General features: G+C 41.9%; 1 protein-coding gene and 1 non-coding gene across 3 annotated transcripts; both read left to right on the top strand.

Moving 5' to 3' along the window:
- Positions 1 to 338: 338 nt before the first annotated feature.
- On the top strand, positions 339 to 413 carry trnaa-cgc (transfer RNA alanine (anticodon CGC)). Its single transcript has one exon. It is a non-coding gene; the product is annotated as a tRNA-Ala (tRNA).
- A 4,094-nt stretch (positions 414 to 4,507) lies between these two features.
- LOC134454196 (polymeric immunoglobulin receptor-like) lies at positions 4,508 to 16,406 on the top strand. Of its 2 annotated transcripts, XM_063205048.1 has the most exons (11): positions 4,508 to 4,604; positions 5,577 to 5,903; positions 6,483 to 6,521; positions 7,287 to 7,388; positions 12,304 to 12,416; positions 12,840 to 13,044; positions 13,599 to 13,803; positions 14,688 to 14,753; positions 15,064 to 15,117; positions 15,585 to 15,649; positions 15,970 to 16,406. In XM_063205048.1, exons 1-8 carry the CDS (start codon positions 4,547 to 4,549, stop codon positions 14,701 to 14,703), a joined length of 1,065 nt encoding a protein of 354 aa, XP_063061118.1. In that variant the 5' UTR covers positions 4,508 to 4,546; the 3' UTR covers positions 14,704 to 14,753; positions 15,064 to 15,117; positions 15,585 to 15,649; positions 15,970 to 16,406. The 2 variants fall into 2 exon arrangements, with proteins under 2 accessions (XP_063061118.1, XP_063061110.1); XM_063205040.1 differs by lacking the exons at positions 14,688 to 14,753; positions 15,064 to 15,117; positions 15,585 to 15,649; positions 15,970 to 16,406 and adding an exon at positions 13,908 to 14,049.
- Positions 16,407 to 16,620: the final 214 nt, after the last annotated feature.

The following is a 16,620-nucleotide window of genomic DNA, read 5'->3' as shown; positions in this document are numbered from 1 at the left end:
ACACACACAGCATTCTTAAGTAAAACTATAGTTTTTGTTAATTTAGCAGGGACATCACATATCATAACATTAGCCCAGTTCAAAGTTATTTTTTTAATTATTATTTTATTTTTATTTTTTTAACAATACATTATTACATGTCATATGCAAGAGTTCATACAATTACAATTTCATACATTTTCTGTTCTACATGGGGGATGTAGCTCAGAGGTAGAGTGCATGCTCTCGGTCCTGGGTTCAATGCCCAGCATCTCCAAGGGCAGTTGAAAAAGGGCAGGGCACACCAAAAGACTGGGCATCGTTCTCCAACAGCCGTATCTGACTTTTCCCTGGAAGATGGAGGGCATGTAGCTCAGTGGTAGAGCGCATGCTTCGCATGTATGAGGTCCTGGGTTCAATCCCCAGCATCTCCATGGCAGCTTTTCAGAAGTGAGGTGCCTCTCTGGAAAAGCTGTCGTGAGATGGGCCAATAACGGAAGTTCATCCCCTTCGAGAAAAATTGCCCAATTTCTGCTGCCCCACCTCCCAAACTGAGTCGAGGAGTCAAGAGTGTTCTGGAGTTGCCTTTGTGGACATGGCATCATTCTCCAACATCCGACTGCCTCTTGCACGAGTGACACACTTCCCACGTCTGGATCAACTCTTTGATTTCTTTGGAAGACGGAGGGGATGTAGCTCAGTGGTAGAGTGCGTGCTTTGTTTGCATGTATGAGGTCTTGGGTTCAATCCCCAGCATCTCCATGGCAGCTTTTCAGAAGTCAGGTGCCACTCTGGAAAAGCTGTCGAGAGATGGGCCAATATCCAAAGCTCATCCCCTTCGAGAAAAATCACCCAGTTTCCGCTGCCTCGTCTCCCAAACTGAGTCGAGGAGTCGAGAACGTTCTAGAGTTGTGGACAGCGCATCGTTCTCCAACAGTTGTATCCAACTGCCTGTTGCACGAGTGACAATCTTGCTTCCCACGTATGGATGAACTCTTTGATTTCTTTGCAAGATGGAGGGGATGTAGCTCAGTGGTAGAGCGCATGCTTTGCATGTATGATTTCCTGGGTCCAATCCCCAGCAAGTGAGGTGCTGCTCTGGAAAAACTGCTGAGAGATTGGTCAATATCCAAAGCTCATCCCCTTCGAGAAAAATTGCCCAATTTACGCTGCCCCGCCTCCAACACTAATGCCTCTCAGGAATTGAGGCCCAATTCGAAACAGGGAAGGCAGCTGTCCTTCCAGTGAGCTAACTGGACATCGAGTCATGAAGTGTGGATCGAAACGAAAAAATGCTTTATTTCCTCTCTCGGCAGTTGACTGCATTTGTGGGCGTAACGAGGATATTTCGAGGATACATCAGATGCTGACTTCGCTGCCTTGGTACCCAACATGCTGTGCGCCACCTCCCTCTCAACCGGAAACCTGAAAAACAAACATGGCTACTACCCAAGCTACTACCTTATCATACTCTTTATTCTGACACTTATGTGTGTAGATATTGAAAATCGAATGGATAAATCAACATTGTAGTATCTAAATATGCTGTCGCTAGATCTATTTATAGCCTATTTTACGATTCCGTTGTCCGACGATCATTCACAGTTGAAATAGCATGCCTACGCTAAGCGCTAACGTGATGAACGTAACTCCCGCCATAGAATGCATAGAATCACCGTAACATCAAATGCGCAAGGCAGCGCACTCGTTAGTGCCGTTCGTAACGGCGGCCTCATCAGCTAACTTCGCCTATCTGATCAGTGACCTGTTTATGTAGGAGGAGAGTCATCGAGTCACTGCCTCCCGTTTCGAATTGGGCCTACGAATGTTCACGGGTACGTTCCAATAGCGACCTTGCGTCCTCCACTTGTGCTTGTGGCTTCATACCAGGAAGTAATATGTTGTGATGATATCACTGACAACAGCATTATGTTTCAATATCTCGCAAAGCTCAATTATAAAATCATTTTCTGATTTTCAAACAGGATGGTTAATGAACAATAGTCCACCAAAAATTGTTTTGGCTAGACTGACAGCGGGGAAACTTAATTTCTCCTCGGAGGCGGGGCATAACAAAACATGAGGCCACAAGCCCAAGTCGAGGATGAGAGGTTGCATATTGGAATACACTCTAGAGTTGCCTTTGTGGAATAGGTGGTGGGCCCAGTATCATATCTTGTCAGTTCGTTGTTGTTAACGAGTGGCAACTTTATTTTTGCTTATATAACCCCCTGACAACCCATTAATCAATATTTTGGCTGTTGCCATCCTCAAAACGAACAAACAATCCTGAAGTTTAGGCAAAGGACGCACTAAACTTCTTGGAAAAACGAAAGTCTTTGGGTGCGCGATAAAATGGATCAACTTAAGGAAGAAAAATCCGCACTCACAAAATGCGTCTCATTATTTATTTATATTACCACCATGTCCAAAAAGCAAACGCGTTTCGGCTATCAAGCCTTCATCAGTGCATCCTCAAAGCTTGCACATTGATTTATAAAAATGACAACGAAAACTAGCCGACTGAGTGACGTCACGTCAATACAAAGTCAACGAGGCAGAATACAGCTAGCCTCGAGCGTGCATGCTACCCGGAACCGTCAGATTTCATGGCAAAAAATTACAAGTTGGGGGGTAGGCCTAAGTGGCCTCACTTGTTGTGTACATGCAAAAAAAATAATTCTCTGAAACTTTCAGAAGTGCTCTTTTTCGCTGTTAGTGTTCGGTTGTCTGACCATCATTAGGCAACGAGAGATAAATGTCAAAAAGAGGACAGGTCTGTTCCCTCAAAGCGATAGAGCAATGAGGTGACGGGGGTGGATCAATTTGCCAAAAAACTATGTGTCAGTAAATAAATGCAAGCTGTGTTATTTTTTCCAGTAACAGCAAAATGGTCAGGAATTAAATGCCTACGTTGTTTCAATGATTAGGTGAATTATCTGCCTATGAAAAAAGCCCGATAGGCCTATGCGGATAAATATTCCCTTTTCAACTTTGAGGGGCGGAGACTTCCCATTGACTGTGCATTATGTGACGTCATCCCCAGTCTTTTTTATTTCCGTTATTTTTTAATATCAACATGCAACTTTTCAGCGTGGCAACAGCCAGAATATTGCTTTACATATTGTCAGGAGGTTATATTAGAAAAATCAAGTTGCCACTCGAGAGTGAGAACGAAACTCGTTTTCTAAAGGAGCTACGAAATCTATCCCACAGTCTAGAAGGGATGTAGCTCGGAGGTAGAGCGCATGCTTTCAGTCCTGGGTTAAATCCCCAGCATCTCCATGGCAGCTCCTCAGAAGTGAGTGATCCATAGGGACATGGGTTTCAGAAGAGTGTTCCATAGGGAAGGTGCACGGAAGGTGAAATTCCTGTGGTAATGTCTTTTCAATGACTGTTACAACGTTCCACTGATGGAACAACGTGCACTGATTGCATCACATAAATGTCTATGGTGTAGTTTCACTCTTGCTTTCAGGAAATTCCTTTCGTAATGACAAACATTTGTTCTTTGTTGCCTGGTCCTTTCTGCATGTCTGCCCGTCTTTCAGAACGACCAGGAGAGGAGACTTCCAACTTAAGTAAGCGTTGCCCTCATGTTCCTTTTTTCTCAAGCACCCACACACACACACACACACACACACACACACACACACACACACACACACACACACACACACACACACACACACACACACACACACACACACACACACACAGACAAACAACCATTTCTTTTCAATGACTGTTACAACGTTCCACTGATGGAATAACGTGCACTGATGGAACAACGTGCGTTATACTTTGTGAAGCAGACATAGTGTTAGGGACTTAGAACAGCACTTGTCTAGGAGTGTAAAATTGCTGACCTAGACATGTTAAATGGACACTTGAAGTTGTCCTGTGACAGAGCTGGCTGTGGCTGTGGCCATGCAAAGTACAACAGGCTTCCTCTTTGTGTTTTGTGGTCAGCTCAGCTAAGTTTTCAAAACCAAACCACACGTCAAAAAACACAGCCTATGCATGAATCAGTCGTCCATATCTCTCTCTCTATCTATCTCTCTATATATCTCTCTCTGTCTCTCTCTCTAGCTTTTTTCTTTCACCTACTAACAGAGAGAGACGAGGGAGGGTTAAGAGAAGAAGGGTGTGAATACGTGGTAAGCAGTCTGATGAAAACGGAAAACCTATAGGCAGGGACGGATCATGACTCCATGGGCCCCTGGGCCAGACAATAAGAAAGGGCCCCCTCCAGATGTTAGAGACCCTATATTGTTGGGCATTCAGGTGTTTTCCCCCTGAAAACATGTGAAAATAGAGTTGTTAAAAGTGTGATTTTACACAACATGAGAATGGAAATTTAGAGGATTGGGCTTCAGGGCCCTCTGGACTCTTGGGCCCCTGGGCCTGGGCCCGGTAGGCCCTTGCAGTAATCCGTCCTTGCCTATAGGTCATAAAAGTGGCTTGCCGCTGTTATTCATGAGAATTTCGCTTGCGCCGAATACAACTAAGTATTCGTAAGAGGGTATTGGCTGTGTTATTATTTGCACGTGTATTTGATTGCACCATGAAGGCTCTCTTCGTAAAGACTCTCTTCTTCATTCTCAACCTCTCCAACCACTCAGGTATGGGCAACAATGGGAAATGGAGGAATTGTGCGTGTGTGAGTGTTGTACGTGTGTGTTTGTGTCAGACACGTCAGTGAGATAGGGAGACAGCGAGACACTGTCTTGTACTATTTGCTTATTGTTTTCATACATTACAGTATGTTGTTCTGTTTTTCCACTGTTTGTAGACATGGTACGATACAATGCAACATAATACTTTATTGTCAGTTTACACTGAAATTCATTTTCAATCCCTGAGCAAGACTCGCTCAAGACAGGACATACACTTAACATCACATCACAAGACTATTGCACAACTGACAAAAATAGAGGACTCAGGCCTACAGACATATATACATAAATACGTACATATTGCACATCACATACAGTACAACTCACATAACCAAAGTCCTATTTATCTATTCTAGCTCTATTAATCTACATTAATCTACACATATATCTTAAAGACTGTCTGTATGGGGTGGCTGATTTGACTGTAAAGGGGGCAATAAAAGAAATACATGAAATAGTTGCACGTTTTTTAGATGGCTAATTCAACAGAAGAGAGAAGGACAAACTAAAGGTTTTGACTCTGTATTGGCCTGTGTATATGTGTGGACAGGGGTGTGGTAGCCTGGCTCTCGACAGACCAGTTCAACACAGGAGGGGCACACACACACACACATACACATCCAGGTACACACATAACCACGCGTGTGCACCACTATTAACAAATTAATTTTACCATACCAAATACACCAATACTGTATGTTTGATTGTAAATATACTAATCCTGTATGTTTGTTTTGTGTGTGTGTGTGTGTGTGTGTGTGTGTGTGTGTGTGTGTGTGTGTGTGTGTGTGTGTGTGTGTGTGTGCATGTGCATGTGCATTTTTGTGTACTTACGTGCTTGTCCTTGTCTTTGTGCTTGTGCTTGTCCTTGTGCTTGTGCTTGTGCTTGTGCGTGTGTGCATGTGTCTGTGTGTGCAGGTGTCTGTTCTGCAGAGCCAGTGCTCAGTGTGAGTGGACGTGTAGGTGGATCAGTAGAGATCAGATGCCCCTATGATGCTGGATATGAGACCTACTCCAAGTACCTCTGCAGAGGAGCCTGTTCCTATGGGAACAAAGACAAACTTGTTGAAACTGAAGAAGGGAAGAGCGGGGCTGTTAAAGTAAGATTCTCTCTCCATGACAACACCACTTCTAGAATCTTCACCGTCTCCATCACTGGACTGACTGCAAAGGATGCTGGGAAGTATCGGTGTGGAATTAAGACTGGATTTGCGTTTAAAGATATCTACATTGAAGTCAACCTAGGTAAGTCATGTGACCGGGTCCTTTGGACATTTTAGTTCCTGTGCTTTATTACCTCTGTGTCGAGGTCATTGTTATCTCCGCCTGACACTTCAATATCCAGTGGTTTCATCTATTTTGCTGTGTACAAAACTTCTAGGACCGCTGCAGCCGTACTGCTTGATGTGTTTTTACTCATTTTTTACATTTGTAAATGTTTTGTTGGTTCATTATTTATAAGTTTAGAAAGATATTTAAGCACTGTTATTCTACCTGCCATTTAGACAGTCAGTCACCATGATTCTATTTTGATCTGGCTTGACGGAGGACGATTTTCTATGAACGGTCATTATTTTATTGTTGTCATTGTTGGTTTTTTTATTCATTTATTTTTTATTTGATTTTACTTTTTTTATTATTATTATTTTATTCATTTTGCTTTGTTGTTGTTGGTTATTATTTAACTGGAAATATGTTGAGGGCAAATTACATGTTCAGAATTTGTACAGCTACATTGTTATTCTGATGTATCTGTTCTATATTTCGAAGTTATTTTTGTTTCTTTGTTTGCTTGTGTTCTTGTTTGTTTTCCATGGTCAATAGGCATCACACCACCTGTCATCACCGCACCTCTGACCTCAGGTAAGAGGAACCAGGCAACACTCTGCTTATTGACCCGTTCAGAATTCATGTCACACTGAATGCGCACACATCGTTGACTCAAACTTATATACATAAGTTTGACTGACTGTTAAAGGAGCCATTATGTAGCCAAAGTGTGTGGCCAAAGTATGTAGCCTATTGCAACTATTCTGCTCATTGAAGCTGCATATCGCCAAATTTGACCTTTTTCATGGATATTTAAAGTAATAAACTAGAACTAGTATTTTTTGTTTGCTTTTGTTTTGCAAAAGAATTCACCCAAGTAGGCATGTAGCATTCATGGAATTTAGTAACACTTTAGAATATTTTTGCTTAGAAAGCTTTATTTCTGTAACACTTAAAGGACTAATTGAAAAAAAATTGCCTGCTGGACACTTCTTTATCAAACCGAATGTCTCATCAGCTACATGCTACATCGGCTTGCCTAAATGAACACAGTCCATGCTTCAGCCACGGCCGTTTGGCTGTATTATTTGAACAGCCGGCAACACAACACGTTGTCGGCATGTTGCGCGTGAACAACGCTAGTCTACAGGTCTGTATCTTTTGTTTATTAAACCCCAACATCACCAATTGACTTGCATGGGCTGTTTTCCTCCTCAAATAGGAGTAATGCACATGGAAAACATCATGTCATTCATGAGTATTATCCTTGTAGTACTGGCCTCTCCCACATAGAGGCTGTGCCTTCTTTGTGTCTGTTTTTGTTGGTGGAAATCATGTTTGTGTCTCGTCTTTTTCTAGAGAGTGACAGAGCTACCAGTCCTCCACCAGCTACTCCTCCTCCAACTCCAACTGCCCCTCCTTCAACTCCAACTGCCCCTCCTCTGCCTCCTCAAGTCAATGGTGAGTAGCCGTCAGCATCCACATAGCAGCACACTGCAACTCTATGTGACGTCAACAGTCCCCCACGGGGCGTGAGAGAGCCCTTGGGTGAAAGTTGAAACGATGAAAGTTACACTGTGGAAACCACTCAGGTAAAGGGAGAAACGTTTACATGTCTGAAGCATAATGAAACTTGTGACGTGATTTAACAAGAGACATAATGGACGCAATGCATGAAAGTTAGCAACTAGCTTACATGACTGCAACTCTTTTCAAGCCTATAGTCTTGCCAGCAGGATACTGAAACATTTTCTGAACATGAGAGAGACACACCCTTTGCATCCCCCATGGAGAAATTGTTGTAGATGTTTTGTCTAGCCGGACTATAGTCTCAAAGAGACTTAAAGTTGCGTAAGCCTGGGTAGCAATGTCACTTTGGCAACCTGCTAAATTGCTATCTCACATCCTTCCTTTCTCCTCGTCCTCTGGCCTTCTTGTGGGTCTGAGACATCTTCTATGATGTTGAGGCTGGACGAACAAGGCCATGGCCGTAGCCAGGAATTTGAAATAAGGGAGGTCCATAGTGCACGCGCAGCCCGCCAGAAATTTTTTAAAGGTGCACTGAGTAGGATGATGCCTATTGTAACTAAATGTTGCTCATTGAAACTATGCTATCTTTTGCCAATTTTGGTCTTTTCATGACTATTTGCTAAATAATGAACTAATATTTACTAGTATGACCACAGCTTACAGTATGTTTTGCAGCTGAAAAGATTTCTGGAAATTTAAAATGGCGAACAATGGAGACGATCCCCTAATATATTAATCCCCTAATATTAATAATTATAATATTATCCCCTAAATATTATTTTCTCTAAAAATAAGGGAGGTCCGGACCTCCCTTACCTCATATGTGGCTACGGCCATGAACAAGAATAGCAATGGAAGAGGGATATTTATATCAACTCGCATATACACACACACACTCGCTCTCAGACCTATTGGATGGAGCGGGTTTTTTTGAGCATACTATGCACACATAGGCCTACATAATGCATTGCCAACAAAACAAGTCACAACACCTTCGGAATATGTACAGCGTCTGAGGACAAGAATTTCCGTGATTGTCTGTGCCACTAAAGTGAGAAGGGAGGAGAAAGAGCACATCTGGAATCAGTAAAAACTGGTAAGTGTGCCTAATGCATTCCATGAATTATCCATCCATTATCCATTAGCTTCAAAGTAAACCAAAAAAGTTTGTGGATGGGTGCTCTTTGGTCCAACGTAATTTTTTTCCAATTGGGTGAAAAGAAAAAATTGTTATTGACCAAGGCACACTGTGAGGTTTGAAAGTTGATGAGGATCAGGCTAGCATGTTAGTGCTTTTCCCGTGTTATTATCTAAATATTATGGTAAAAGAAGTATCATCACTGGAGGTGAATCACAGGAACAACAGTCTCTGACTTTTTTGTGCTTCGACTATCCTAGAATTGTTTCAGCTATTAGATGTTGTTTTAGCTATTGTTTTAGCTATATCAATGTCTGTTGTTTTATGTATGTTGTTTCATGTTTTCTTGACATTGTCAACTTTCATAAACTGTCATTTAAGAGTTAGATTAGAAAATAAAACATTACATACTGTTAAGGTGACCATTTCAGAGAGCATTGAAAAGAATCGATTGACTGTGCTGTGACCAAATGAATGTCAGTTGCTAGATTGGGGTTTGTTTTAGTTGTCAGACCTCTCCAAAAAACGGTAAATCTTGCGACAAAGTTGTTAAACTGATATTTCGCTGGGATAAGGGGCTTAATATCTTTCGGATATTATAGTAATTTTCTGAGGCTGGTATTGGAGATAAGGTAGACAAGGTGCAATAGCTTTTGTAATACTATTGTAGCTAGTTAGCAGCTATATACTATATGAAGTAATATTAGTATTATCATCCCCTTGAATGAGCTATTCAAACAGCAACATTACGGTAAATATTTTGGTGTGTGTGTGTTTTTGTCTTTAGGACGCTCCTATGGCCTGGAACTTAGAGAGAAGTATCCCATTCTTGTGGCACTCCTGCCACTTTCTTGTGGCGGTCGTGTGTGTGTATGTGTGTGTGTGTGTGTGTGTGTGTGTGTGTGTGTGTGTGTGTGTGTGTGTGTGTGTGTGTGTGTGTGTGTGTGTGTGTGTGTGTGTGTGTGTGTGTTTGTACCAGACTGTGTATTAGTTGTATGCGGGTCTGTGTGTGTGTGTGTGTGTGTGTGTGTGTGTGTGTGTGTGTGTGTGTGTGTGTGTGTGTGTGTGTGTGTGTGTGTGTGTGTGTGTGTGTGTGTGTGTGTGCGCGCGCACGCGCGCGCGCGCGCGCGTACCAGAGTGTGTTAGTTGTATGTGCGTATGTGTGTCCGAGTGGATCAACACTCGATCAATGAGATGATGCTGACCATGATGAGAATCTCTGCCTCCTACAGACGTAGTAGTGCTGAGCTATCGGCCTAGACCTTTGGCTCGGTGGTATCGTAGGCTACCTGTGCCTCCCTCCTAACTGAGAGGTTGTGAGTTCGAGCCCCTAGAGGCAGATTGTGCATAGATCTCGCTGCGTGTTGAGAGTGTCGTAACTGACAGATGATGGTTATCAGATGAACCCCTTTTCTAGTGAAAGCTACTTATTACAATGTATCGCAACACACGCACAAAGTTCTTCCCACATTGCCGCAATAACATAACATGAGACTACATTACATTACATTACACTTATATGATGCTTTCATCCAAGGTGACTTGCAGTTGTTACAAGGTAGGCCTACTGTATTGGCAACCGTCCCTGGAGCAAGGTGGCGCTAGGTGTCTTGCTCTTCAACCATGGAGGCAAGAAGGCATTGGAAAGTTTTTGATCAACTTTTTGATCTACAGACCAATTCCTTAACCAATACACTATGGCTGTCCCCATGACAGCATTCTGACTCTACATTTATTTTCTCTCTCTCTCTCTCTCTCTCTCTCTCTCTCTCTCTCTCTCTCTCTCTCTCTCTCTCTCTCTCTCTCTCTCTCTCTCTCTCTCTCTCTCTCTCTCTCTCACCCTGTCTCAAACACACACACACACACACACACACACACACACACACACACACACACACACACACACACACACACACACACACACACACACACACACACACACACACACACACACACACACACACACACACACACACACACACGCTGCGATAGCAAGGTGTTATTCAGTGCCTGGAATTACACTCTGTTCTCTGTATCTACTCTCTCTATGGAACCTATGGTATATATCTGTATTTCTCCCCATCATTTCTCATAAAGAAGTGTGTTGGGCGGAGGGGAGGCAGTATAGTTTGCTTGGTCACAAGAAGGCCGAATGGACATCACAGACATCATGGCAATACTCTGGACGCTTCTCTTCTGCCTTAATGCGGGTGAGTGTAAACGGATAAGTGTATTGTGGAGAGTGGGTATATGACTGTATGCATGTGTATGTAATGGATAGATATAATATTGTGTGGTCGAAGTGTACATAGCCTATATGGATAAGTGTATTGTGGAGAGTGGATGTGTACAGTATGTAATGAATTGATATAAAATATTATAAAGTGTCAGCTAAGAGTAATGTAATGTAATATTTTGTATGTTGTTAATCATTTTCTCTTCAACACATGTAAAAGGAGTCTTTTGTTCCTTTACCTGACACGTTTCAACGGTGTAACTCCGTCTTCATCAGAGGGTCACACATGATGAAGACGGACGGTACTCCGTTGATATTCTGTTTCAGGTAAAGAGGGAAAGCACAAAGTTAAAACAACGTTAACATGTGTAAACAAGAGACAATGAATGACTACCTTTAACAAGAAAGCACAAAAATCATAATACAGTGATGGACTATAATGTTTAAGCATGCTTGTTTTTTTTTTTTATCTCAATTTACCATGTGATTTGGACTTTGATTGCCCTACTATGATATTCTTTCCTTAAACTATTAGATCATTCAGTTCTTGTATTTGTTTTTTATATATTATATATTATATATATATTGTATTTTACTAGGTTACATTTCATTTTCTCTATTCATCTGTTTTATTCTTTTTTTATGTGTTCAACAGCGGGTGGGTGCTCCGGTAATGTGGTTGATAACTATACTCTTCAGAAACAGGGCCGTAACCATTTTCAAATACTGAGGTCCTGAGGGGCTGTAGAATTAATAAATAAGGCTCTGCCATGCTTTATTCTATTCTATTGTATTATATTCCATATCCTTCTATTCACTTCTATACTATCATACGCCCTCAACAGTGTGTGTGACAACACGGTATTGTGAGGAGAGGCAACTGGCAGCCAACCACGTGAGCTAATTTTTTGACCGACAGCGGTTTCCAACAATCAGAGGTTGAGTGCGCAGCTAGTTTCGCGCAGTCAGGGGAAAACAAAAATTTAGAGCTCATGTATACTCTGTTTGATTGGATTCCAGTCTATTATATAGGCTACAGTTAGGCCTATCCTGTTATGTCTTTTACATAGGCCGGATGTATGCTGATGATGTGGTTGGTAACCGTGGAGGACTACTATTTTATTATTTTATTTAGCCTACCTTTCTTCTCTTTTTAATTCTATTCTATTTTATTCTATTCTACTCGATTCGATTCTATTCTATTCACATTACATTACACTTAGCTGATACTTTTATCCAAAGTGACACAGTTACTTACATTCTATTCTATTGTATTATATTCTATTGTATTCTATTCTATTTTAAAGATATTATGTCCTTCAAAGTGTGTTTGCTGGTGATATGGTTGTCCACTGTGGATGTTTTCTATTCTATTCTATTCTATTCTATGCTATTTTATTCTATTCTATTCTATTCTATTCTATTCTATTCTATTCTGTTCTGTTCTGTTCTGTTCTGTATGTCCATTACAGTGGGTGTGTTGGCTGGTGATGTGGTCGGCTACTGTGGGGGCGGTGTGAGCATCAGGTGTGAGTACGACACACAGTATGGCCAACGCCCCAAATACTTCTGCCAGGGCGAGCAGGTGAGTCTTCCAGAAAGCCTCTCAGACCTGAATGCTTCATGTATGGGGTCAGTTTTCCAAGTCCCAGTTGTGTGAGTGACTTAACTAAAATAAACATAAACTAAATTGAATTTTTTTAAAAATCTAGCCAAGGGAACCATGGAGTCAGTCAGTCCAATACTTGACTACAATTATTCTACATTACAGATTACGAAATTGGTCATTGCCAATTGACTAAAATTGTGCACGTAATACTCAATTTAGGCAAATTTCAGAAACAAACACTCACATGGTTCAAATATGCCTGAACATATTTAGTCATAAAAGACATCTGAGCCACGGCCAAGGTCTTGTAATGTAACGTAATGTAATGTAAATACCCGTGTGTAAATATGTAGATAGGCAGTAATGTGTTGTGATGTACGTAAATATGGCTCCTCCTAGGCAGCCTGCAGGGAGTTGATCCGAACCAGCACCAAGGGCAAGTGGGTCAGTAAGGACCGTTTCTCGCTGTTCGACAACGGGACGCACTACTTCATCGTGAGCATCTCTGAGCTGACGACGTCTGACTCGGGCCGGTATCAGTGTGGCGTCAGCGTCCTCGAAGGGGAACCGGTCCAGACAGAGGTCAACCTGAAGGTCAAGGACGGTGAGTGGAGTAGATTTTAATGGCAGAGAATACACACACACACATACACACACACAGACACACAGACACACAGACACACAGACACACACACACACACAGACACACACACACACACACACACACACACACACACACACACACACACACACACACACACACACACACACACACACACACACACACACACACACACACACACACACACACACACACACACCATGATAGTCGGGGAGTGGAGTGAAGGATAAGCCACAGGTTCGGTCTGTAGGTCCATACAATCAGAGAGCGGCGAGGGGTGGAAAGACGATGATGCGAACTACTTGACAAACAGACGCTTGCCGTTTGTTTGAATAGATACAACTGACACGATTGGCTATGGGCTGCGTATGCCAAATGATTTATCTCTAACGCTCAATAAACAGTCATGGGCAATAGTAAACCACTCCTTTCTTACTAAGTTGTCTCGAGATGTCATTTTTGAGATAGTCTGGTGTTGACCAGGAAAGGTAAAACTAGGTTCCTGATTGATTGAATGCCTTTTTTTCACCACACAGAAGTGTCCAACTGCGGCATAACAATGGTGAAAACCGCCTTCGTCGGAGAGACTCTGAACGTCACCTGTCCTTACCTGGATGTCCATGAGCATGCTGGCAAGTACCTGTGCAAGGCTTTCCATGGCCAGAGCTGCAACTACAAGGTTTCCGCCCAGGCAGACAGTACCTGGGTACACTCGGATAAGGTATCCGTCTTCGATGACAGGTGACTATATGCTTCCGTGTGTATTTGTTTGTGTGTGTGTTTGTGTGTGTTATCAAGTACCTTTGCAAAGCTTCCTGCGGAAAACTGTGTGTTTCTCTGACAAGGTCTCCATCTATGATGACAGGAAAGGGCGTGTATTCACAGCGTTGCTAAGCAACCTGGGGATGTACGACCGGGGCAGCTACTGGTGTGGTGTGGAGACGGGATGGGAGCACGGTGGAGAGGATGGCTACAGAGCCCTCATCCGCAAACTACAGCTCACTGTGAGAGGTATTATTATTATCATTATTATTATTATTATTATTATTATTATTATTATTATTATTATTATTATTAGTAGTAGTAGTAGTAGTAGTAGTACGGGATGGGAGCACGGTGGAGAGGATGGCTACAGAGCTCTCATCCGCAAACTACAGCTCACTGTGAGAGGTATTATTATTATCATTATTATTATTATTATTATCATTATTATTATCATTATTAGTAGTAGTAGTAGTAGTAGTAGTAGTACGGGATGGGAGCACGGTGGAGAGGATGGCTACAGAGCCCTCATCCGCAAACTACAGCTCACTGTGAGAGGTATTATTATTATCATTATTATTATTATTATTATTATTAGTAGTAGTAGTAGTAGTAGTAGTAGTACGGGGTGGGAGCATGGAGAAGAGGGCTACAAAACTCTCATCCGCAAACTACAGCTCACTGTGAGAGGTACATTACTGAATAACAATTTATCAAACTACCAGTGCATACTACTACTACAGTACATAATATGAATATAGAGGTGTGAGTATGACTAAATGCAACTGTAAGTGCACTTAAGTATGATATCTTAATCCTTAATTTTAACAATTGTGACTATTGTTAATATTGTGCTTGTTTAGCGACAAGACCCCTTAACTCGGGTACAACAGAGTCATATGTCTCTGCCTGGACAACAGCAGACCCAGGTGAGGGAGACAAAAATGAGACTTTGTTATCATAATTTTATCTTGACCGTTATTTCAACCTTCAGCTCTATCTTTATTTACCTTATTTCTCCTTTTTATTACTTTTGGGATAACAAAACTGTTATCTGTGTGTGTGTGTGTGTGTGTGTGTGTGTGTGTGTGTGTGTGTGTGTGTGTGTGTGTGTGTGTGTGTGAGTACATGGATGTCTGCGTGTGTGTGTGTGTGTGCCTGTGAGCGTGTGTGCCTGCGTGCATGTCTGTTTTTGTGGTATTGTGTGTGTGTGTGTGTGTGTGCATTCGTGTGTCACAGAAACCACATCAACGCCTCTTTCTGCCTTGAGCACTGCTGAAGACACAACCCCGGGTAAGCCCTATAGACTGCAGTTCAAATATAACACACACAGCCATTGTCTTCGCATAACACGAGTTTTGCACCGATACTATTTTTGGCCCTGATTCCGATACCCGATGCAGTATAGGCCAATACCGAAAACACACAGATACCACAATGCGAGCGAGAATGAGAGAGAGAGATAGAGGCCGCATGAACTTGATGAATACTTTGGTATTGGTGACCTATTTGTTGGTACTCGCCGATACCAATACCACCATTATGGTGCCGATCTGGGCCCCGCCTAATATTGCTATCGGTATCGGTGCAACGCTACATAGCACCCTCATTTTTGTTTTGTGTTGATTGCACAGTAAAAAGTGCAGCGTCAATTCAAGACTTAGTTCTCTTTATCAAACCTGACAACTCAAAGAATGTAATTGTTGTTACAATGACCTTGAATATGCCTAATTGGCTATTCATTTATTTTGTCATACCAGACGCTGCCCTACTACTGCTGCCAAGCTTGTTCAGAGAGGACAGTAATTTCATTTACTGTATAGAGGTATGTACATACTCTGGTTTCAGTAAATGTTTCTGAATAGGAAAATATGTGCTGCATGGCTCAAATTTTAATTTCCCTCGAAGCAATACTTAAGCCTGGCTTTAACAGTTCATATGTTGACCTTGTGCTATTGTCCTTGTAATGCATGCATTGAATGTTTTGAAAAATGCAGCATTTTGATTTCATTCACAAAATATCAAGCGTTTTTGATGTTGTTCTTGATGTTCATGACATTTTATGAAAATTATTTTTATTGTGTTTTGGAAAAGACTCCTTCAATTACAAGTCCTGATATTCTGATATTCTTTTGTCCCACTCAGGAACCAGTCAGCCCGAACCCAACCATCGTTTTCCACGGGTCCCTGAATGCCCTGAAAGCAGAGAACATCAGCATCCATCTGGATGGAAAAACCATTGTCAAAGGAAAATTGTCCATCCCAGAATCAATTGAATGTCTGTTTTGTGTTTATTTTCTTTTTAACGTTTCATACCCCACGCCAATAATTAACACCCTCACCTTTATCTAAAAATTCTTGCTAAAATTGCCCAACAATACAAAGATTCCCCTCCCTGTCCTCAAAATGCATAACCAATTAATGTCCTACAATTAGATTACTTAGAAACATGTTTTTTTTGTAATTGTCTTTTATTCAAAGGTGTGTGTGCGTTATTTATGTCACTAGGATTAGATTTATTTGTTACACCAGCGCCTTGCAGCCTTGCCATGTTGTACCCAGCCCCCTTGTGTGTGTGTGTGTGTGTGTGTGTGTGTGTGTGTGTGTGTGTGTGTGTGTGTGTGTGTGTGTGTGTGTGTGTGTGTGTGTGTGTGTGTGTGTGTGTGTGTGTGTGTGTGTGTGTGTGTGTGTGTGTTTTGATGACTTTGCTGCCACTCTTGGAAACAATCTTGTAAACAACCCCCCCCCCCCAAAAAAAAAACAAAAAACAGAAATGGAAACATATATATATATATA

The sequence above is a fragment of the Engraulis encrasicolus genome, chromosome 1, assembly GCF_034702125.1.
Source record: "Engraulis encrasicolus isolate BLACKSEA-1 chromosome 1, IST_EnEncr_1.0, whole genome shotgun sequence".
Taxonomy (NCBI): domain Eukaryota; kingdom Metazoa; phylum Chordata; class Actinopteri; order Clupeiformes; family Engraulidae; genus Engraulis; species Engraulis encrasicolus.
Note: the sequence above shows the minus strand (reverse complement) of the source record. Positions and strands in the feature narration are given on the sequence as shown.